This window comes from Rana temporaria, chromosome 12 (genome assembly GCF_905171775.1).
Source record: "Rana temporaria chromosome 12, aRanTem1.1, whole genome shotgun sequence".
NCBI lineage: Eukaryota > Metazoa > Chordata > Amphibia > Anura > Ranidae > Rana > Rana temporaria.
This window is the reverse complement of record NC_053500.1, coordinates 9800516-9817068: the sequence shown is the minus strand read 5'-3', so window position 1 is coordinate 9817068 and position 16553 is coordinate 9800516. Positions and strand designations below refer to the sequence as shown.

General features: G+C 46.5%; 1 protein-coding gene across 1 annotated transcript in view; it reads right to left on the bottom strand.

Moving 5' to 3' along the window:
• Window positions 1-6128: 6128 nt before the first annotated feature.
• The window catches only part of ATP9A (ATPase phospholipid transporting 9A (putative)), a 122401-nt gene continuing 111976 nt past the window's right edge, over window positions 6129-16553 (bottom strand). Inside the window, exons 25-28 of the mRNA XM_040331486.1 lie at window positions 15949-16057; window positions 14423-14480; window positions 13640-13843; window positions 6129-7082 (exon numbers count right to left, since the gene is read on the bottom strand). Of these exons, the coding sequence (XP_040187420.1) occupies window positions 6946-7082; window positions 13640-13843; window positions 14423-14480; window positions 15949-16057 (508 nt within the window). The 3' untranslated portion in view covers window positions 6129-6945. The remainder of the gene's footprint in view (window positions 7083-13639; window positions 13844-14422; window positions 14481-15948; window positions 16058-16553) is intronic.

Sequence of the window (16553 nt, the reverse complement as noted above, 5' to 3'; positions counted from 1 at the left end):
CAGCTGTCTGCAGCAGCAGCGTGGGCTTTTTCACCCCCCCCCCTTCTCTCTTCACACACAGACACTCAGAACTGCTTGTTTGTGAACTCCCTATTGGAAGAGCCTGAACCAATCATTAGACAGCAGCAAAGGACTGTGGGGGAGGAGATAAAAAGCCAGAGGAACTAGGCCGGAGCCTCTTTTGCCTACCTTTGCCTTTTACCCCATCAGGACAGCATCTCCTGCACTCTATGTGTGTGTGGAATTGCAGCCTACCATGGGGCACACAGCCTGCAACTCCAGCCCAGAGGAACAGACTGTTCATGCAGCTCCAGCTCAGAGGAACAGACTGTTCATGCAGCTCCAGCTCAGAGGAACAGACTGTCCATGCTAAAGAAGGACACCCTGTAACAGCTCAAGGACTGAATGCCACTGCGACACACCTGCATCCAAGATCGTTTGATCTCTCATGGGAGGACCGCTGACTGTGTGCAGGATTTGGTGAGGGGGCTTTGCCCAGGAACCTTTAATGCTTTTCACAGAATACCACATCCAAATATTGTCCACAGAGATCCTACATTGCCGGTGAAGATAATAAAACGCAAAGCTTTGCCTCCAGGACATTACCGCGGTTGCTCTTAAAGGGGACACACCACGGGTATTGAGATTATTACACTGGGTGTGTACTGGAGGTATCGTAGGCCGGCCTGGGGTTCCCCTTTAGCCACAGCATCCCACACACACCAAAAGTTATTGGGGAGCCTATTTATTCTGTACATATTGTTACCTATTGCTTTTGTTGTTTGCATAGTGTTCCTGACTGTGTTCTTTAAACTGTTTCAACCAAGTCCTGGGTACTTACACAGGTCCCGGCTGACTAATGTTAACCTGAATTTTACTTTTCTTCAAGTAAACGGCTAGAAGAACCGAGTTGTGTATTCCTGCTGAGTTATTCCATTAATCACATTGCTAGTTGTGCCAGAGGGGCTGGGACAGTTCATTGGGATTGAAAGCAGGGGTGGACCGACAACTGGGGTCCCCGGGCAATAGAAGATTATGGGGCCCCCGGGCTTATAGATGGCCACCACGCCAGGAGGCAGTGCAGCTAAAATCTCAGGCATTTCACATCAAAAGCATGTTGGTTTCGGACATATCAGGGACAGATGTAAAAAAACTGATTTTTACATACTGTCCCTGGTTTTATTGAGCCTGGCAACCCTGATGGGGCCCCCTAGTGGCATGGGGCCCCATCAGAGTCCCAATGGTCAGTCCGCCCCTGGTTGAAAGGCAGAGTAACGAACTGAACGAACAAAAGCAGCTCCCTCAGGGGTTTGCTACACTTGTAACTGTCAGCCTTGCAATGCCTCATGGGAGTTGTAGTTCTGCAACAGCTGGAGGGCCGGCAGTTTGAGACCGCTGACCTACATAAACCATGCCTGCTCCAGCAACGCGACTCAGATCAGCCGATAGAACTATGTGGCAAGCCTACAGAAAAAAAATCGACACTTCCGGGAGTGTCAGATAGAGCGCCACCTGCAGTGCCATGTTCCCCATTCCTCCACACCTCTACATTTACAAAAGGAGAATTAGTGCAACTGCACTTGCCTTTGGGTAATCCGCCCCAGTGTTTCAGCCAGGGGCGGCCCATCCATTAACCACTTAAGGACTCCTTCACGCCGATATACGTCGGCAGAATGGCACGGCTGGGCACATCAACGTATATGTACGTTGCACTTTAACCCCAGCCGTGGGGTCGCGGGCGCGTTCCCGCGACCCGGTCCGAAGCTCCGTGACCGCGGACCCGATCGCCGCTGAAGTCCCACGATCGGTCCCCGGAGCTGAAGAACGGGGAGAGCTGTGTGTAAACACGGCTTCCCCGTTCTTCACTGTGGCGGCGTCATCGATCGTGTGATCCCTTTTATAGGAGGACACAATCGATGACGTCACACCTACAGCCACACCCCCCTACAGTTGTAAACACATATTAGGTCACACATAACCCCTTCAGCGCCCCCTGTGGTTAACTTCCAAACTGCAACTGTCATTTTCACAGTAAACAATGCATTTTAAATGCATTATCTTGCTGTGAAAATGACAATGGTTCCAAAAATGTGTCAAAATTGTCCGAAGTGTCCGCCATAATGTCGCAGTCACGAAAAACTATAGCGCAAAAAATAAAAACCGCAGAGGTGATCAAATACCACCAAATGAAAGCTCTATTTGTGGGGGGAAAAAGGACGCCAATTTTGTTTGGGAGCCACGTCGCACGGGTCCTTTAGCTGCATTTTGGTCCGGGTCTTAAGTGGTTAAGGGCGCAACAAGGAGAAATAAATATAAAATGAAAAAAAAAAAAAAAAAAAACTTTCACTGATTTCACCATCTTAGTTTACAACATAAAAAAAAGAAGAAGAAAAAGAAAAAGTTCCACTTCAGAAGTATTTCAGATAAAATCTCCTTCTACTTGTACATAATACACTCTGCTATGTTTAAAAAACGGAATTCCAGACAGTGATAAGCGTCCCTTATCAGATCAGTACATTGAAGCATCTGAATAAATATAAAATTTGGACCTTTGATCTTTTCTGCATCAAAGTGTCACCTGGTCACTGATACTTCTTATTGCACGGCCCGTTTAAATAAGTGAGCTACCAGCACGGTATAAACTAGTTTGGCACTCTGCAAGAGAATATTTGGCAGGACCTGAAGGGGTAGATGCACAGCGGCTATAATTGTACTTCTATCTACCTGCATCATGATCATGCAATATTTGCAAACTTTGATTCTGCTTTTTTCATAGGAGTTAAAATGGTCTTTAACATTATAGACATATCACTGGTCTCTTTTTTTATACATCAGAAGCAGTACCGCCAGCAACCATTGGGTGGCGCATGGATACACACAGTTGTACAGAACTGTGAGAAAGATTAATACATTAGAAGCAGTACCGCCGGCAACCACTGGGTGGCGCATGTATACACACTACAGTTGTAAAGATCTGCAAGAGAAGCCCAGGCATCCATCCAGCGGCGCAGGCTGCTGACGTCGGTTTCCGATATCGGGGCCATTTGCGTTCCATGCTGGTTACGCGAAACCGAAGAATTGCGGGTCATCCCACGGGGAGATCGCGGGCGGGAAGAATCGAGATTGCGATTCTCTCCGTGATTAATCGTGCAGCTCTACCTCGGGTCTGTCCCCCCCGCTCCTTCGGCACAGCATTTAATTGAAGCCGGAGCCAAATGACCATCAATAAACCCGTTGAGGAGGGAGAAGGGGGTGAAAGCTGCTGCTTTTGTGCACATCACAGGAGCGGGATCTGGCTCAGATATGTATGAAGTGGAAGGGGGATCCTGCTTTAGAACCAATTTAACTGCAGCGATGAACCAATCTGCTGCCTGACTACAGCGAAACACAACTTTGTTGTGTTGTTTGTGGTTGTGTGATATTGGTTGCAGCACTTTGTACACTGTTATTTACACTTGCTGAACAAGCCCACAGCTTACTCAACATAGGTCAAAGCAACATGGCCTACAGCATGTGTCAAACACAAGGCCTATGTGCCAAATCCAGCCTACTACCATGGCATTTCATGTGGCCCTTGCACCTCTCCTGCAGCTGTGGCACCCCCTTCGTCTCTGCCCCCAGCAATTGGCAGCAGAGAGCTGACCAGAACTCAGCAGCAGAGCCCCCCTCATCTCGACCTCCCCTGATCTCAGCATTCAGCAGTCTCTGGCAGCGGACTCCAGACCCTGCACTCTCTGCTGTCTACTGTGTTTCCCCCGAAAATAAACCCGGGTCTTATATTAATTTTGGCAAGCAAAAACACACTAGGGCTTATTTTCGGGGTAGGGCTTCCCATGCAGGAATCCCCAGTATGAACATTGTAAAAGTGGTTGTGAAATCCTGAAACTATTACAGGATTGTGTGGTGTAAAAGGTGTGTGTTGCTGCGGTATAGTTGTGCAAATACCCGTTTATATTCACACAGCCTCTCCCCACAGGGATGTAGTCCCAAGGGAGGGGGCGAGCACGCTGACTAACCCCCAGCCAGAATGGCTGGGATGATGGGGTTTGGGACTACATCCCTGTGGGGAGACGCAGTCGGCGTGCTCGCCCCCTCCCTTGGGACTACATCCCTGCGGGGAGACGCAGTCGGCGTGCTCTCCCCATCCCTTGGGACTACATCCCCGTGGGGAGACGCAGTCGGCGTGATCGCCCCCTCCCTTGGGACTACATCCCTGGTGGGAGAGGCTGTATTCACACAGCCTCTCCCCACAGGCATGTAGTCCCAAGGGAGGGGGCGAGCACGCTGACTAACCCCCAGCCAGAACGGCTCGGATGATGGGGGCAAGCTTACTGAGGAGAAACAGGAAGTGAGAAATTCAGACAAAGAAAATAAACATTTAGAAGGGAAAATCGAAGGAGAAGGTAAGTGAACCAACAATGCACGAGCTTAAAGGAACCTCTTTAGAAAATAAAAAACTAACCTTTACAACTCCTTTAACATACTTTCCGGACAACGTGGGCAGAGCAGATTTAGACCCATGTTCCTAAAGCGGTCAGATCTAGTTCACATTAGTGTGACTTTAGTTGAACGGAATCACATGACAATGGAAATCGCATTGGTGCCTGTTCACATCAATGCCGTGCAGCACGGTTTTGGAAAAATAGGATTTTTGCACTCACCGTAAAATCCTTTTCTCTTATCGTCCATGGACGGACACAGCTCCTTAAGTCTTGACAAGTGGGTTATGTTCCCTGTTTACAGGAGAGGACTCCTCTCCTGTAAACAGGGAACATAACCCACTTGTCAAGACTTTAGGAGCTGTGTCCGTCCATGGACGATAAGAGAAAGGGGACCTGTGCGACTTTGATGCAATTCTAGCACAGTTCTGGCCTCATAGACTATGCCAGCGATATGCAATTAGCGGACCTCCAGCTGTTGCAAAACCACAAGTCCCATCATGCCTCTGGGTGTCATGCTTGTGGTTGTCAGAGTCTTGCTATGCTTCATGGGATTTGTAGTTCTGCAACAGCTGGAGGTCCGCTAATTGCCTATCCCTGGACTATGCAAACCATATCCAAGTTGCATCACATAAAATCGTACTGAAAGTCAGATCAAAATCTGATTGGAGCAGTGTGAACCTAGCCTTAAAGCGGAGGTTCACCCATGGAGAACACATTTTCCCCTTAGCTTCATGCTCGTTTTGTCTAGGGGAATCGGCTATTTGTTTTAAAATATGATCCGTACTTACCCGTTTACGAGATGCATCCTCTCCGTCGCTTCCGGGTATGGGCTGCGGGACTGGGCGTTCCTTCTTGATTGACAGTCTTCCGAGAGGCTTCCGACGGTCGCATCCATCGCGTCACGATTTTCCGAAAGAAGTCGAACGTCGGTGCGCAGGCGCAGTATAGAGCCGCACCGACGTTCGGCTTCTTTCGGCTACGAGTGACGTGATGGATGCGACCGTCGGAAGCCTCTCGGAAGACTGTCAATCGAGAAGGAACGCCCATTCCCGAAGACCCATACCCGGAAGCGACGGAGAAGATGCATCTCGAAAACGGGTAAGTACGGATCATATTTTAAAACAAATAGCCGATTCCCCTAGACAAAACGAGCAGGAATCTATGGGGAAAAGAGAAAAAAAACACAAATGGGTGAACTCCCGCTTTAAGGCCCCACGATCTGACTTTTTGACAACAATCGTCCAACGGGCCTGTTTTAGCGGACAATCCGACTGCATGTACGCTCCAAAAAAAGGACAAACTTTTTTGCTTTTTCATCAGACAAATGTTAGCTGTGAGAACAGACAAACTTTCCGGCAACAAATGTCCTACGTCGGCTAATCCGATCGAGTGTACACAAGTCCAAAAGTACAAACACGCATGCTCAGAACCAATGCTAAAAGATCAGACAACAATAGCAGACGTTGCCCAAAGGGTGGCGGTAAGGAGCTGAAAAAAAAAAAACATGTGATTTGGTGAAGGTTGGCTGAAAAAGTCCAGCCGTGTGTATGCATACCAAGATCACGGCCAACGCCTTAACGGAAAAGTCCGATGCAAGTCCGATCGTGTGTACGAGGCTTTAGAAATGTTGTGTCTATACATCACCCCTCTCTATTGCTGCCACATACCAAAGCCATGAAAAGCTTGCCCTGCATCACCGGATCTTTTTATTTCCAGGTTTAGATCTACTCAGCTATGAAGTCCTGAGTGGAGCTGCATAGAAACAATCCAAAACGTCCCTTTGTTACCTGGTACAGGTGTAGGCATAAGCAAGTTTCTTTAGTACTTAGCAGAACATTTTAAATTTCAATGAGATATTTTCCCTTAGAAGGACAAAAAAAAAAAAAACACATAATCTGACCACCGGTTCAAGTGGCCAGTTCTCATATTGTTCTCTGGTGGACATACAGTGTACAGTTTGGAGAAACCATTGACAATACTCTGACAATTGTTCATATTACGATTCCAATAGGCAGGTTCCCACCCCCGAGGGGCCTCAGGTGGCGTTACTGACCATGTTCTTCAGACAGAGAAGGAATATCGGATAACCGAGGTAATCACAAACAACGTCTTCCTTGATTAGATGTTCTTCACATCACCGAGACCCAATCTACATCCGTATATTGGACACCACTCGGAGGTATCCAACCAAGATGGCGGCGATGGACATCCATAGATGAGGCATTTGTGAAATTGTGATGGTGACATCTCCATAAAGGTCGGATTTTTTTTATTTTATTGTTTTTTTTTGCAGCTTAGTGTCAAGGTCCCCTACTATAGGCCGGAGTCACAAAAACCCTGTTTGTTTCCATCGAAGAGTGAACATTCGCGGCTCGATCCTCTTCCAAAATGTTCAAAAAACTTGTATATGTAAACATCCTTTTTCTTTATCCCTTGTTCAGAAAAAGCAGCATTAGGAGCGCACACTGGGCATTGGTGGTTCCAGCGTTCACGTTTGGTGGGTCTAGGTGGTCAACTTGGAATAGCTGGGGGGAGAGAACTTTCGTCGCAAGTATTTTAGGACATAGAGAGGAAGACAGCTGACCAGCGTGATGGCAGTCACTTTCCAAAGGAAGGACAGGGTCGTGATGAAGTAAACATCTGCAGTACACAAAAAGAGGGTTAAATTAAAACATGGAAGCAAATTTTAAGCCACTTGTTATTTTAGATCAGGAGTCTCCAAACTGTGGCCCGGGGGCCAGATGTGGCCCTTTGCTTGCTTTTAACTGGCCCTTGGGGTGCTATTTTATTCACCAACAACAATTAAGGGCACAATTCCTCCCAATGACACCAACAATGGGGCACAGTATCTCCCAATGATGCCAACAATTGTGTCCAATGACACCAACCATGGGGCACAGTTCCTACCAATGACACCAACAATTGGGCCCAATGATGAGGCACATTTTTTTCCAATGACACCCACGATGGGGCACAATTCCTCCCAATGGCACCAACAAAAGGGCCCATTGACACCAATGAAGGGGTACAATTCCTCCCACTGACACCAATCATGGGGGTTTGCTTACTCCCACTGATGCTGGAAAATTTTGTACTCGGGATGGCCACAGTCCGGTCCCCCTAAAGTCTGAAGGACATTAAACCGGCCCTTTGTTTAGGAAGTTTGGAGACCCCTGTTTTAGATGACTGAAAGCTCTACCACTTCCTGATAGGCTGGATGCTTCACCCCACCCTACTCCTACACATTCCTATTGGTGATTGGGGGTAGCCCATCATATTCAATTCAAGGGAGGCAAATCGGCAAGTTTCTGATCAGAATGGTCCATCATTCATTGTAAGTAGAGGGAGCAACAAAAGCTGTGTGAAGGAACCACTAGGTGCCAGCACTTTGTATTTACAGAGAGATTATTTATTTTATAATACATACACACACACACACACACACACACACACACACACACACATATATATATATACACACACACACACACACACACACACACACACAGATTCTCATAGAGAAACATGCACAGCTGAGGCCATCAATCATCTGCTGTATGCTGGAACAGGGTTGGGCCATCTCCGGAATGTTTGGAGATGGCGTTGAATCCAGTGATGGAGAACCTTGGCACCCCAGATATTTTGGAACTACATTTCCCATGATGCTCCATTACACTACAGAAATCATGGTTCCAAAAGCTCTGGGGGGCTTCATTTTTCCTGACGAGATTTTTGGCAAGAATCTCTTGCCGGCCGAGTGTACAGACGCTCCATTCAAAAGGACCTCTGTTCTTTCGAATAGAGCGAACGTGGTGACGTCATAGGCCTCGTACACACGATAGGTTAACCAGAGGACAACGGTCTGATGGACCGTTTTCATCGGTCAAAGCCGATCGTGTGTGGGCCCCATAGGTTATTTAACCATCGGTTAAAAAAATGACAACCTGCTTTAAATTTAACCGATGGATTCCTAACCGATGGGAAAAAAACGATCGTTAGTAGGCACAACCATCGGTTAAAAATCCACGCATGCTCAGAAAAATAGAATTTAGTCTTTTTCAGAACGTCGTTGTGTTTTATGTCACCGCGTTCTGACACGATCGTTTTTTTAACCTATGGTGTGTAGGCGCGACGGACCATCAGTCAGCTTCATCGGTTAACCGATGAAAAGGGTCCATCGGTCTGTTCTCATCGGATGGACTGATCGTGTGTACGAGGCTATAGACTACGATGAGCATGCGCTCGTCACATTCAATGCCGTCGCCGCCATCTTGCTACACCCTACCTATGCCTAGGAAGCTACCGCGCATGCGCCAAAGTCATTTCGAGCATGCGCGGGTTTCCACGGCGACAGTAAGTATACACACTCTCGGGTTTCTCGTCGGGAAACAGGCCGACAAGAATCCCGACGAGAAAATAGAGAGCAGGATCTCCAATTTTCTCGTCGAGATTCTGGGCAGATTTCCTGACGAGAAACCTGAAAGCCTCGTACACACGCTCGGTTTAATCAGCAGCAGTTTTCTTGCTGGTTCTTGCCAAGAAAACCGAGCGTGTGTACGAGGGAGGCTTCAGTCATTTTTATTTTTGTTAAAAAAAAAAAAGAGAAAAAAAAAAAAACCTGACATGTTCTATTATTTTGTCAATGCACTAAATCCCACTTTCCCGAATCTCCTCAGACCACGGAGGTCGTGGCATTTGACAACTGAATGGCCGTGCTGGGATTTAGTGTCAGCTGGCAGGAAGCCTTACATACACAACGATCGCAAGATTCATGGTGGCTTCCGAAGGACACGGAAGTTGAATTGAAGATGAAAGCAGGTTCTTTGCGTGTACTTCAGTAATATTATTAGCCCCGGCTATTCTTATACTGACCAGATTCAATATATGAGATGTGGAGGCTTTTCATTTTCCCGGAAATGTAATTCTTTGAGTGGAAAAAGGAAAACTACTGACCCAAAGGAGAACATCAATCTCCACAACTGTCTGGAGCCTGGTACCTACCTAACCTTCTGATCATACGCAATAAAAACTACTGAGTACTGTCTGTTAATTTGGATGCTAGTGAAAATAAAACAAAGTTTCAGGACAAGCTTTTTAGGTGTATTAACACAGGTGGCATCTCAAAAAATTAGAACATCATCAAAAAGTTCAATTATTTCAGTAATTCAATTAAATTCAATATTCTACCTTTCGGAGATACTGGGCCGGATTCAGATAGATTTCTGTATCTATCTGCTGGCGTAACGTATCTGCTATACGGTACGCCGCCGTAACTTTGGGCGCAAGTTCCATATGCAGAAAGAACTTGCGCCCTTAGTTACGGCAGCGTAACGTATGTGTGGCGGCGTAAGCCCGCCTAATTCAAATTATAGATGTTGTGGGCGTGTTTTATTTAAATTTAAGATGACCCCACGTATTTTACGTTTTTTGTGAACGGCGCATGCGCCGTTCTTGAAAGAATCCCAGTGTGCATGCTCGAAATTACGCCGCAAAGCCTCATTGGTTTCGACGTGAACGTAACTTATGCAAAACCCTATTAGCGGACGACTTACGCAAACAACGTAAAATTTTCAAAACTCGGCGCGGGAACGACGTCCATACTTAACATTAGCTACGCCTCATAGCAGGGGTAACTTTACACTGGAAAAAGCCTAACGTAAACGACGTAAAAAAATGCGCCGGCCGGACGTACGTTTCTGAATCGGCGTAAATACCTAATTAGCATATTCCTTGCGTAACTATACGGAAGCGTCACCTAGCGGCCAGCGTAAATATGCAGCCTAAGATACGAGACACTTACGCCGGTCGGATCTTTCTCTGAATCAGGCGCATAGATACGACGGCCCGCACTCAGAGATACGACGGCGTATCAGGAGATACGCCGTTGTATCTCGTATCTGAATCCGGCCCACTGAATTTGGGGGTTTTCACTCGCTGTAAGCCATAAATTGTCAAAACTAAAAGAAAGAAATGCTTGAACTATATCACTCTGTGTGTAATGAGTCTATCTATTTATATTTATATTTCACTTTTTGAATTGAATTACTGAAATCAAATAACTTTTTGAAGATATTAAAATTTTTTGAGATGTACCTGTATTGTTTGGACTTTGAAGAAGGGGGTAAACTCCAAAAGCTCGTCCTGCAAATTTGGATGTTAGAACAAAAAAAAAAAAAAAAAGGTGTCCCGGACAGTTCTCAATTGTTTATATTGCAAGAGCGCTATTACAGCTACAATCACCTCTCCCATAAGCGGAAAAATCATTACAAAGTTTATCCTGGTAAAGACTGCTTCTGTATTTTCAGTTTGCCTCATTTCAGAGGGGAGTGTGGCGCGGTGCGTGTGTCGCACACGATCTTTTCTCTAAGGGAAGAGCGGGGCAGGCTGGATCATGTCACAGGATATGGGGGGGGGTCATGGGAGGTCAGCACAGACATCTTGTGGGTTTAGATAGAGCAAGCGGTGCGGAGTGATACTAGACGATGACTGACAGATTGGAGACCGCACAAAACAACACTTTGTTATCTGCGTGATTTATATCCACCAGGGGGGAACAGAAAACAGATTTGTTTCTTTCACTCCGACTGAGATCGTTAATCCAAAAGAAAAATCTACTGACCAAACTGTGCCTGGTATTTTAATGTACTATAAAATATGAAACAAAACGATAAAAATGATGCAAAAAGGGCAGGAGCAAAGTCAAAAAAAAAAAACTGCAACCAAGAACAGCAGCCAACCAGGACAGCTCTTTGGCATCAGTAGGTTGTCATCTGGTTGCTGCACTTTATGCATTGTTATTGCTCTTTGCCTTACTGTGAAAACATTCCTGTATTACCAGCACTAACCATGTATATTTAAAGAACAACCTTTATTTTTGTATGGTAAATGTTTTATTCCTGGATGTGTCCCTACCAGAGAGGCTTAAAGGAACACTAAAGGTTCGTTTTTTATTAGATCAATTGATTGCTGTAAGCTAGAGCATTTAAATATCACTTACCTCGTTTTTCCTTTTGACCTCCAAAATACAGTAATCCAGGTTTAAAATGCCATTTCCTGTCTCTCCTCTTCTTGCTTTCCACCAGCATCTGAGCCGTTTTGCATGGTGGAAAGCAGAATGTGCTCACCCCCTCCCTATGACTACAGCCCTGAGTGAAGATGCTCTCTTATCCCTCACAGGCATGGAGGCTAAGCCTAATGGGAACTGTAGTTCCCATTAGGCCGTGATGTAGCAAGAATGAATGCGCACCGCAAACCAGGAAGTCAGTGAGAATAATGATTCAGGAGTGCTGGAGGTGAATAAAACAGCTCCATTTCAACAGGTATCAAACTAGTTATAATGCAAAACATTACTTTTTACTTTATCAGCTACTGTCAGACTTTCATTTAAGAGGAAAATATTTTTGTCTTTACAACCCCTTTAAGGCCCGTAAACTAAATGCCGGGTGACATCGGCCGGTCCAATGAAAACTGGCCAACACCTGTTACCCAATGTACCAATCTGAATACCTGTCCCTCACCCCCCCCCCCCCCTTGCACACCTGTTCCCCATTGTACCTCCTACATAGCTGTTCCCCATTGTACCTCCTACATACCTGTTCCCCATTGTACCTCCTACATACCTGTTCCCCATTGTACCTCCTACATACCTGTCCCCCATTGTACCTCCTACATACCTGTCCCCCATTGTACCTCCTACATACCTGTCCCCCATTGTACCTCCTACATACCTGTTCCCCATTGTACCTCCTACATATCTGTGCTCACATATTCCCCATTGTACGTCCTACATACCTGTGCCCCCCTGTTCCCCATTGTACCTCCTACATAGCTGTTCCCCATTGTACCTCCTACATACCTGTTCCCCATTGTACCTCCTACATACCTGTTCCCCATTGTACCTCCTACATACCTGTCCCCCATTGTACCTCCTACATACCTGTCCCCCATTGTACCTCCTACATACCTGTCCCCCATTGTACCTCCTACATATCTGTGCTCACATATTCCCCATTGTACGTCCTACATACCTGTGCCCCCCTGTTCCCCATTGTACCACCTACATACCTGTTCCACATTGTACCTCCTACATACGTGTGCCCTCCTGTTCCCCATTGTACCACCTACATACCTGTTCCACATTGTACCTCCTACATACGTGTGCCCTCCTGTTCACAATTGTATCACCTCCCACATACCAGTGCCCCCCTGTACCTCCTACACACCTGTGCCCCCCTGTACCTCCTACATACCTGTGCCCCCTGTTCCCCATTGTACCTCCTACATACCTGTTCCCCATTGTACCTTCTACATACCTGTTCCCCATTGTACCTCCTACATACCTGTGCCCCCCTGTTCCCCATTGTACCTCCTACATACCTGTTCCCCATTGTACCTCCTACATACCTGTGCCCCCCTGTTCACAATTGTATCACCTCCCAGTGCCTGTACCTCCTACATACCAGTGCCCCCCTGTACCTCCTACACACCTGTGCCCCCCTGTACCTCCTACACACCTGTGCCCCCTTGTACCTCCTACATACCTGTTCCCCATTGTACCTCCTAAAAACCTGTTCCCCATTGTACCTCCTACATACCTGTGCCCCCCTGTTCACAATTGTATCACCTCCCAGTGCCTGTACCTCCTACATACCAGTGCCCCCCTGTACCTCCTACACACCTGTGCCCCCCTGTACCTCCTACATACCTGTTCCCCATTGTACCTTCTACATACCTGTGCCCCCTGTTCCCCATTGTACTACATACCTGTTCCCCATTGTACCTCCTACATACCTGTTCCCCATTGTACCTCCTACATACCTGTGCTCACCTATTCCCAATTGTACCTCCTACATACCTGTTCCCCATTATACCACCTCCCACATGCCAGTGCCCCCCTGTACCTCCTACATACCTGTTCCCCATTGTACCTCCTACATACCTGTGCCCCCTGTTCTTCATTGTCTCGCTTAGATGGCCACTCAGTGGGGGGGGGTCTAGCCAGGAGCACCGGGGGGTAACACGTTGAGAATAAGTGCCATTGCAAATAAGTCAAGTGTCTTACTCCCCCTCTTCCCATCCCATACATATCCTGCTTGGCCACAAGGCATTATGGGACCACAGAGAACAGAAGACCGATATAAGCACAATATAAAACAGGTATTCCTGGGATTGCTGAGATGTATATAAATGTTTCTCACCTATGAACTCATGTAAGAACACAAGGGAAGCGATGTAACAGGACAGACTGAGGAGCTCCCCCACGATCATCAGCCAGTGCCACGTCTGAATGGTCAGTGCTACCATTAGTAGTTCGGTCAGGATCAGGGATGTGAAGGAAATGGCCACGATGTGGACGAACTCCGACTCGAAGAGCAGCAAAGCACCATACATGATTATACTCCCTGGGGAGAGAGAAAAAGAGTTACTGGAACAGCCCGAGCAACAACACTGTACTCCGCAGTACAACTAGTTTATACAGTCTATTGTTGTAGCAGCCACTATGACCCGTGATTTCTGGCAGTAGGTTTTGTCCAGTGATGGTCACTCTTGCTCCATCACATGGGTCTCTGCCATTCATGCATGGCAATGCCAATTGGGTGTCTCCAGTTGAACATGATCACCTGTCCTAGAAAGCCTTGTGAACTCGATCCGAGTTACTGAAATTGTCTCATCGTGCATGAAGATCATTCTCTCAGATTCTGGGGACCCTGCCGTTAGTACATGCAGAGATCTGTTAGATCTGGGAGCCGCTGCAAGCAAAGCTATCCCTTGTAAGCACAGGCAGGTTCTGTGTTTACAAAGTCACAGTGGGGAGTCGAGGGTGAGAGCCAGAGGTGGCAGAATGAAGTTCCATCACTTTTCGGCTTCAAAGCTGGGTGTGAGAGCCACATGAAAAGGCCTGGTGGACCAGATTCAGTCTGCTGGTCTTGTGTTTGACATGTGTGTGCGCTAGATTCTGAAGGAGGAGAAGACGTACGTACCTTGATAAATGCTGATCAGAACCCATATGAGAAATGTCTTATAGGACAATGGCCGTCCCTGGAATATAAAGAGGAACAGTCAGGAAGGTATTATATATCCATATCTGAAAATATTCAGCTGTATCTTTTTATTTTTTTGATAACTGAAAACCAGGCACAGAAATTGCACTTTGTTTTTGTATTTAGTAAGCAAGAATGCACGTGGCTTTTTTATGTTTGAGACATTTGGCTTGAGAAAATGGCATAAGCTCATAAATCATATTAGGCATAGAAGAAGGCCTAATGCTGCGTACACATAACGTTTTTCGGGGTTTTGTAAAAAAATGAAGTTTTTTTTTAATGTCATTAAAGCGGGGGTTCACCCTAAAAACAAATTTCTAACATTACATCCAGCTCACTACCGACATTGTCAGTATGCCGTTTTTTGTTTTTTTTGCTGTACATACCTTTTAAAGCTATTTTCTTAGCCGGCTTCCGGGTAGTGCCCCCCGCGGGAGTGGGCGTTCCTATGCCGCAGTTAGTGATTGACATGATGACAAACACTACCCCCCCCCCGTTGCATAAGGAGCGTCACAAATTGCCGAAAGAAGCTGAACGTCAGTGCGCAGGCGCCGTATAGCGCTGACTCGACGTTCGGCTTCTTTCGGCAATTCGTGAAGCTCCTTATGCGACGTGGGGGGGGGGGGGGGGGGGGGGGTTTGTCATCATGTCAATCACTAACTGCGGCATAGGAACGCCCACTCCCGCGGGAGGCACTACCCGGAAGCCAGCTAAGAAAATAGCTTTACAAGGCATACTGACAATGTCGGTAGTGAGCTGGATGTAATGTTAGAAATTTGTTTTAGGGTGAACCCCCACTTTAAAAACGATCGTGTGTGGGCTCCGGAGCATTTTTCACGATATAAAAAATGGCCATTAAAAATATCGAACATGCTCTAATTTTTGTGTTTGGTTAGTGGTGCCTCTTGCTTAGGTGTTGCAGCCTCTAGGGACTTTCAAAAAGGTGTGTATATGTAATGACAGATCATGTGACACTTAGATTGCACACAGGTGGACATCATGTCACCAATTATGTGGCTTCTGAAGGTAATTGGTTGCACCGGAGCTTTTTATGGGCTTCATAACAAAGGGGGTGAATACATACGCACATGCCAATTATTTTATTCTGAAAAATAGTTTTATGTATATATTTTTTCTAATTTTACTTCACCAACTTAAATTATTGTGTTCTTATCCATCACATATAATTCAGATAAAAAAAAAAAAAAAAACATTGAACTAAACGCTGTAATGTAACAAAATAGGTACAAATCCAGGGAGGGGTGAATACTTTTGCAAGGCACTGTACAGTGTATATACACAGCATAAAATCATTAACCCTTCAGCCAGAAAGGCAGATTGGTTGCTATGGGTTACAAAAGCCTGTTTGTGTACTGCTTCTGGCACAGCTTGTGGATATATCGGGGATTGGAAAATATCTGTACCCTGCAACTATTCTAAAAGATCTCCATGAATGAATTGCGTACCTTTAGTAGATCTTTGTATAGCTCAGGATACAACATGGCCACCTCGGACTTGACATCTTTATCGAGAACCAGGGAGAAGACAGGAAACATGGTGTAGATAGTGGAATATCTGCAGGGACAGAAATGTTGTTAGATCACATATTCTGGTAGAGATGTATTAAGCCTAGTACATACAGGGGCCGAAATGTCGGGCAGCATTGGCTGGTTCAATAGAAACCGGCTGACAGTCGGCCCCTGTATGTACTGCAGCTGGTCCAACAGAAGCAAGCCGTTCAGCCAGCTTCTGTCCAAGGGATATGACTGTCAAAGGCCTGCTGGTCGGCTCCCGATCAGCACTCTTAGCCAATGACCAAGAGTCCTGGTCGGCTCCCAATCAGCACTCTTAGCCAATGGCCAAGAGTCCTGGTCGGCTCCCAATCAGCACTCTTAGCCAATGGCCAAGAGTCCTGGTCGGCTCCCAATCAGCACTCTTAGCCAATGACCAAGAGTCCTGGTCGGCTCCCAATCAGCACTCTTAGCCAATGACCAAGAGTGATGGTCGGAGTGTTATACTGGGTTGGGTCAGAACACAATAGCACAGCAGGGGAGATCACTGTACTAACATT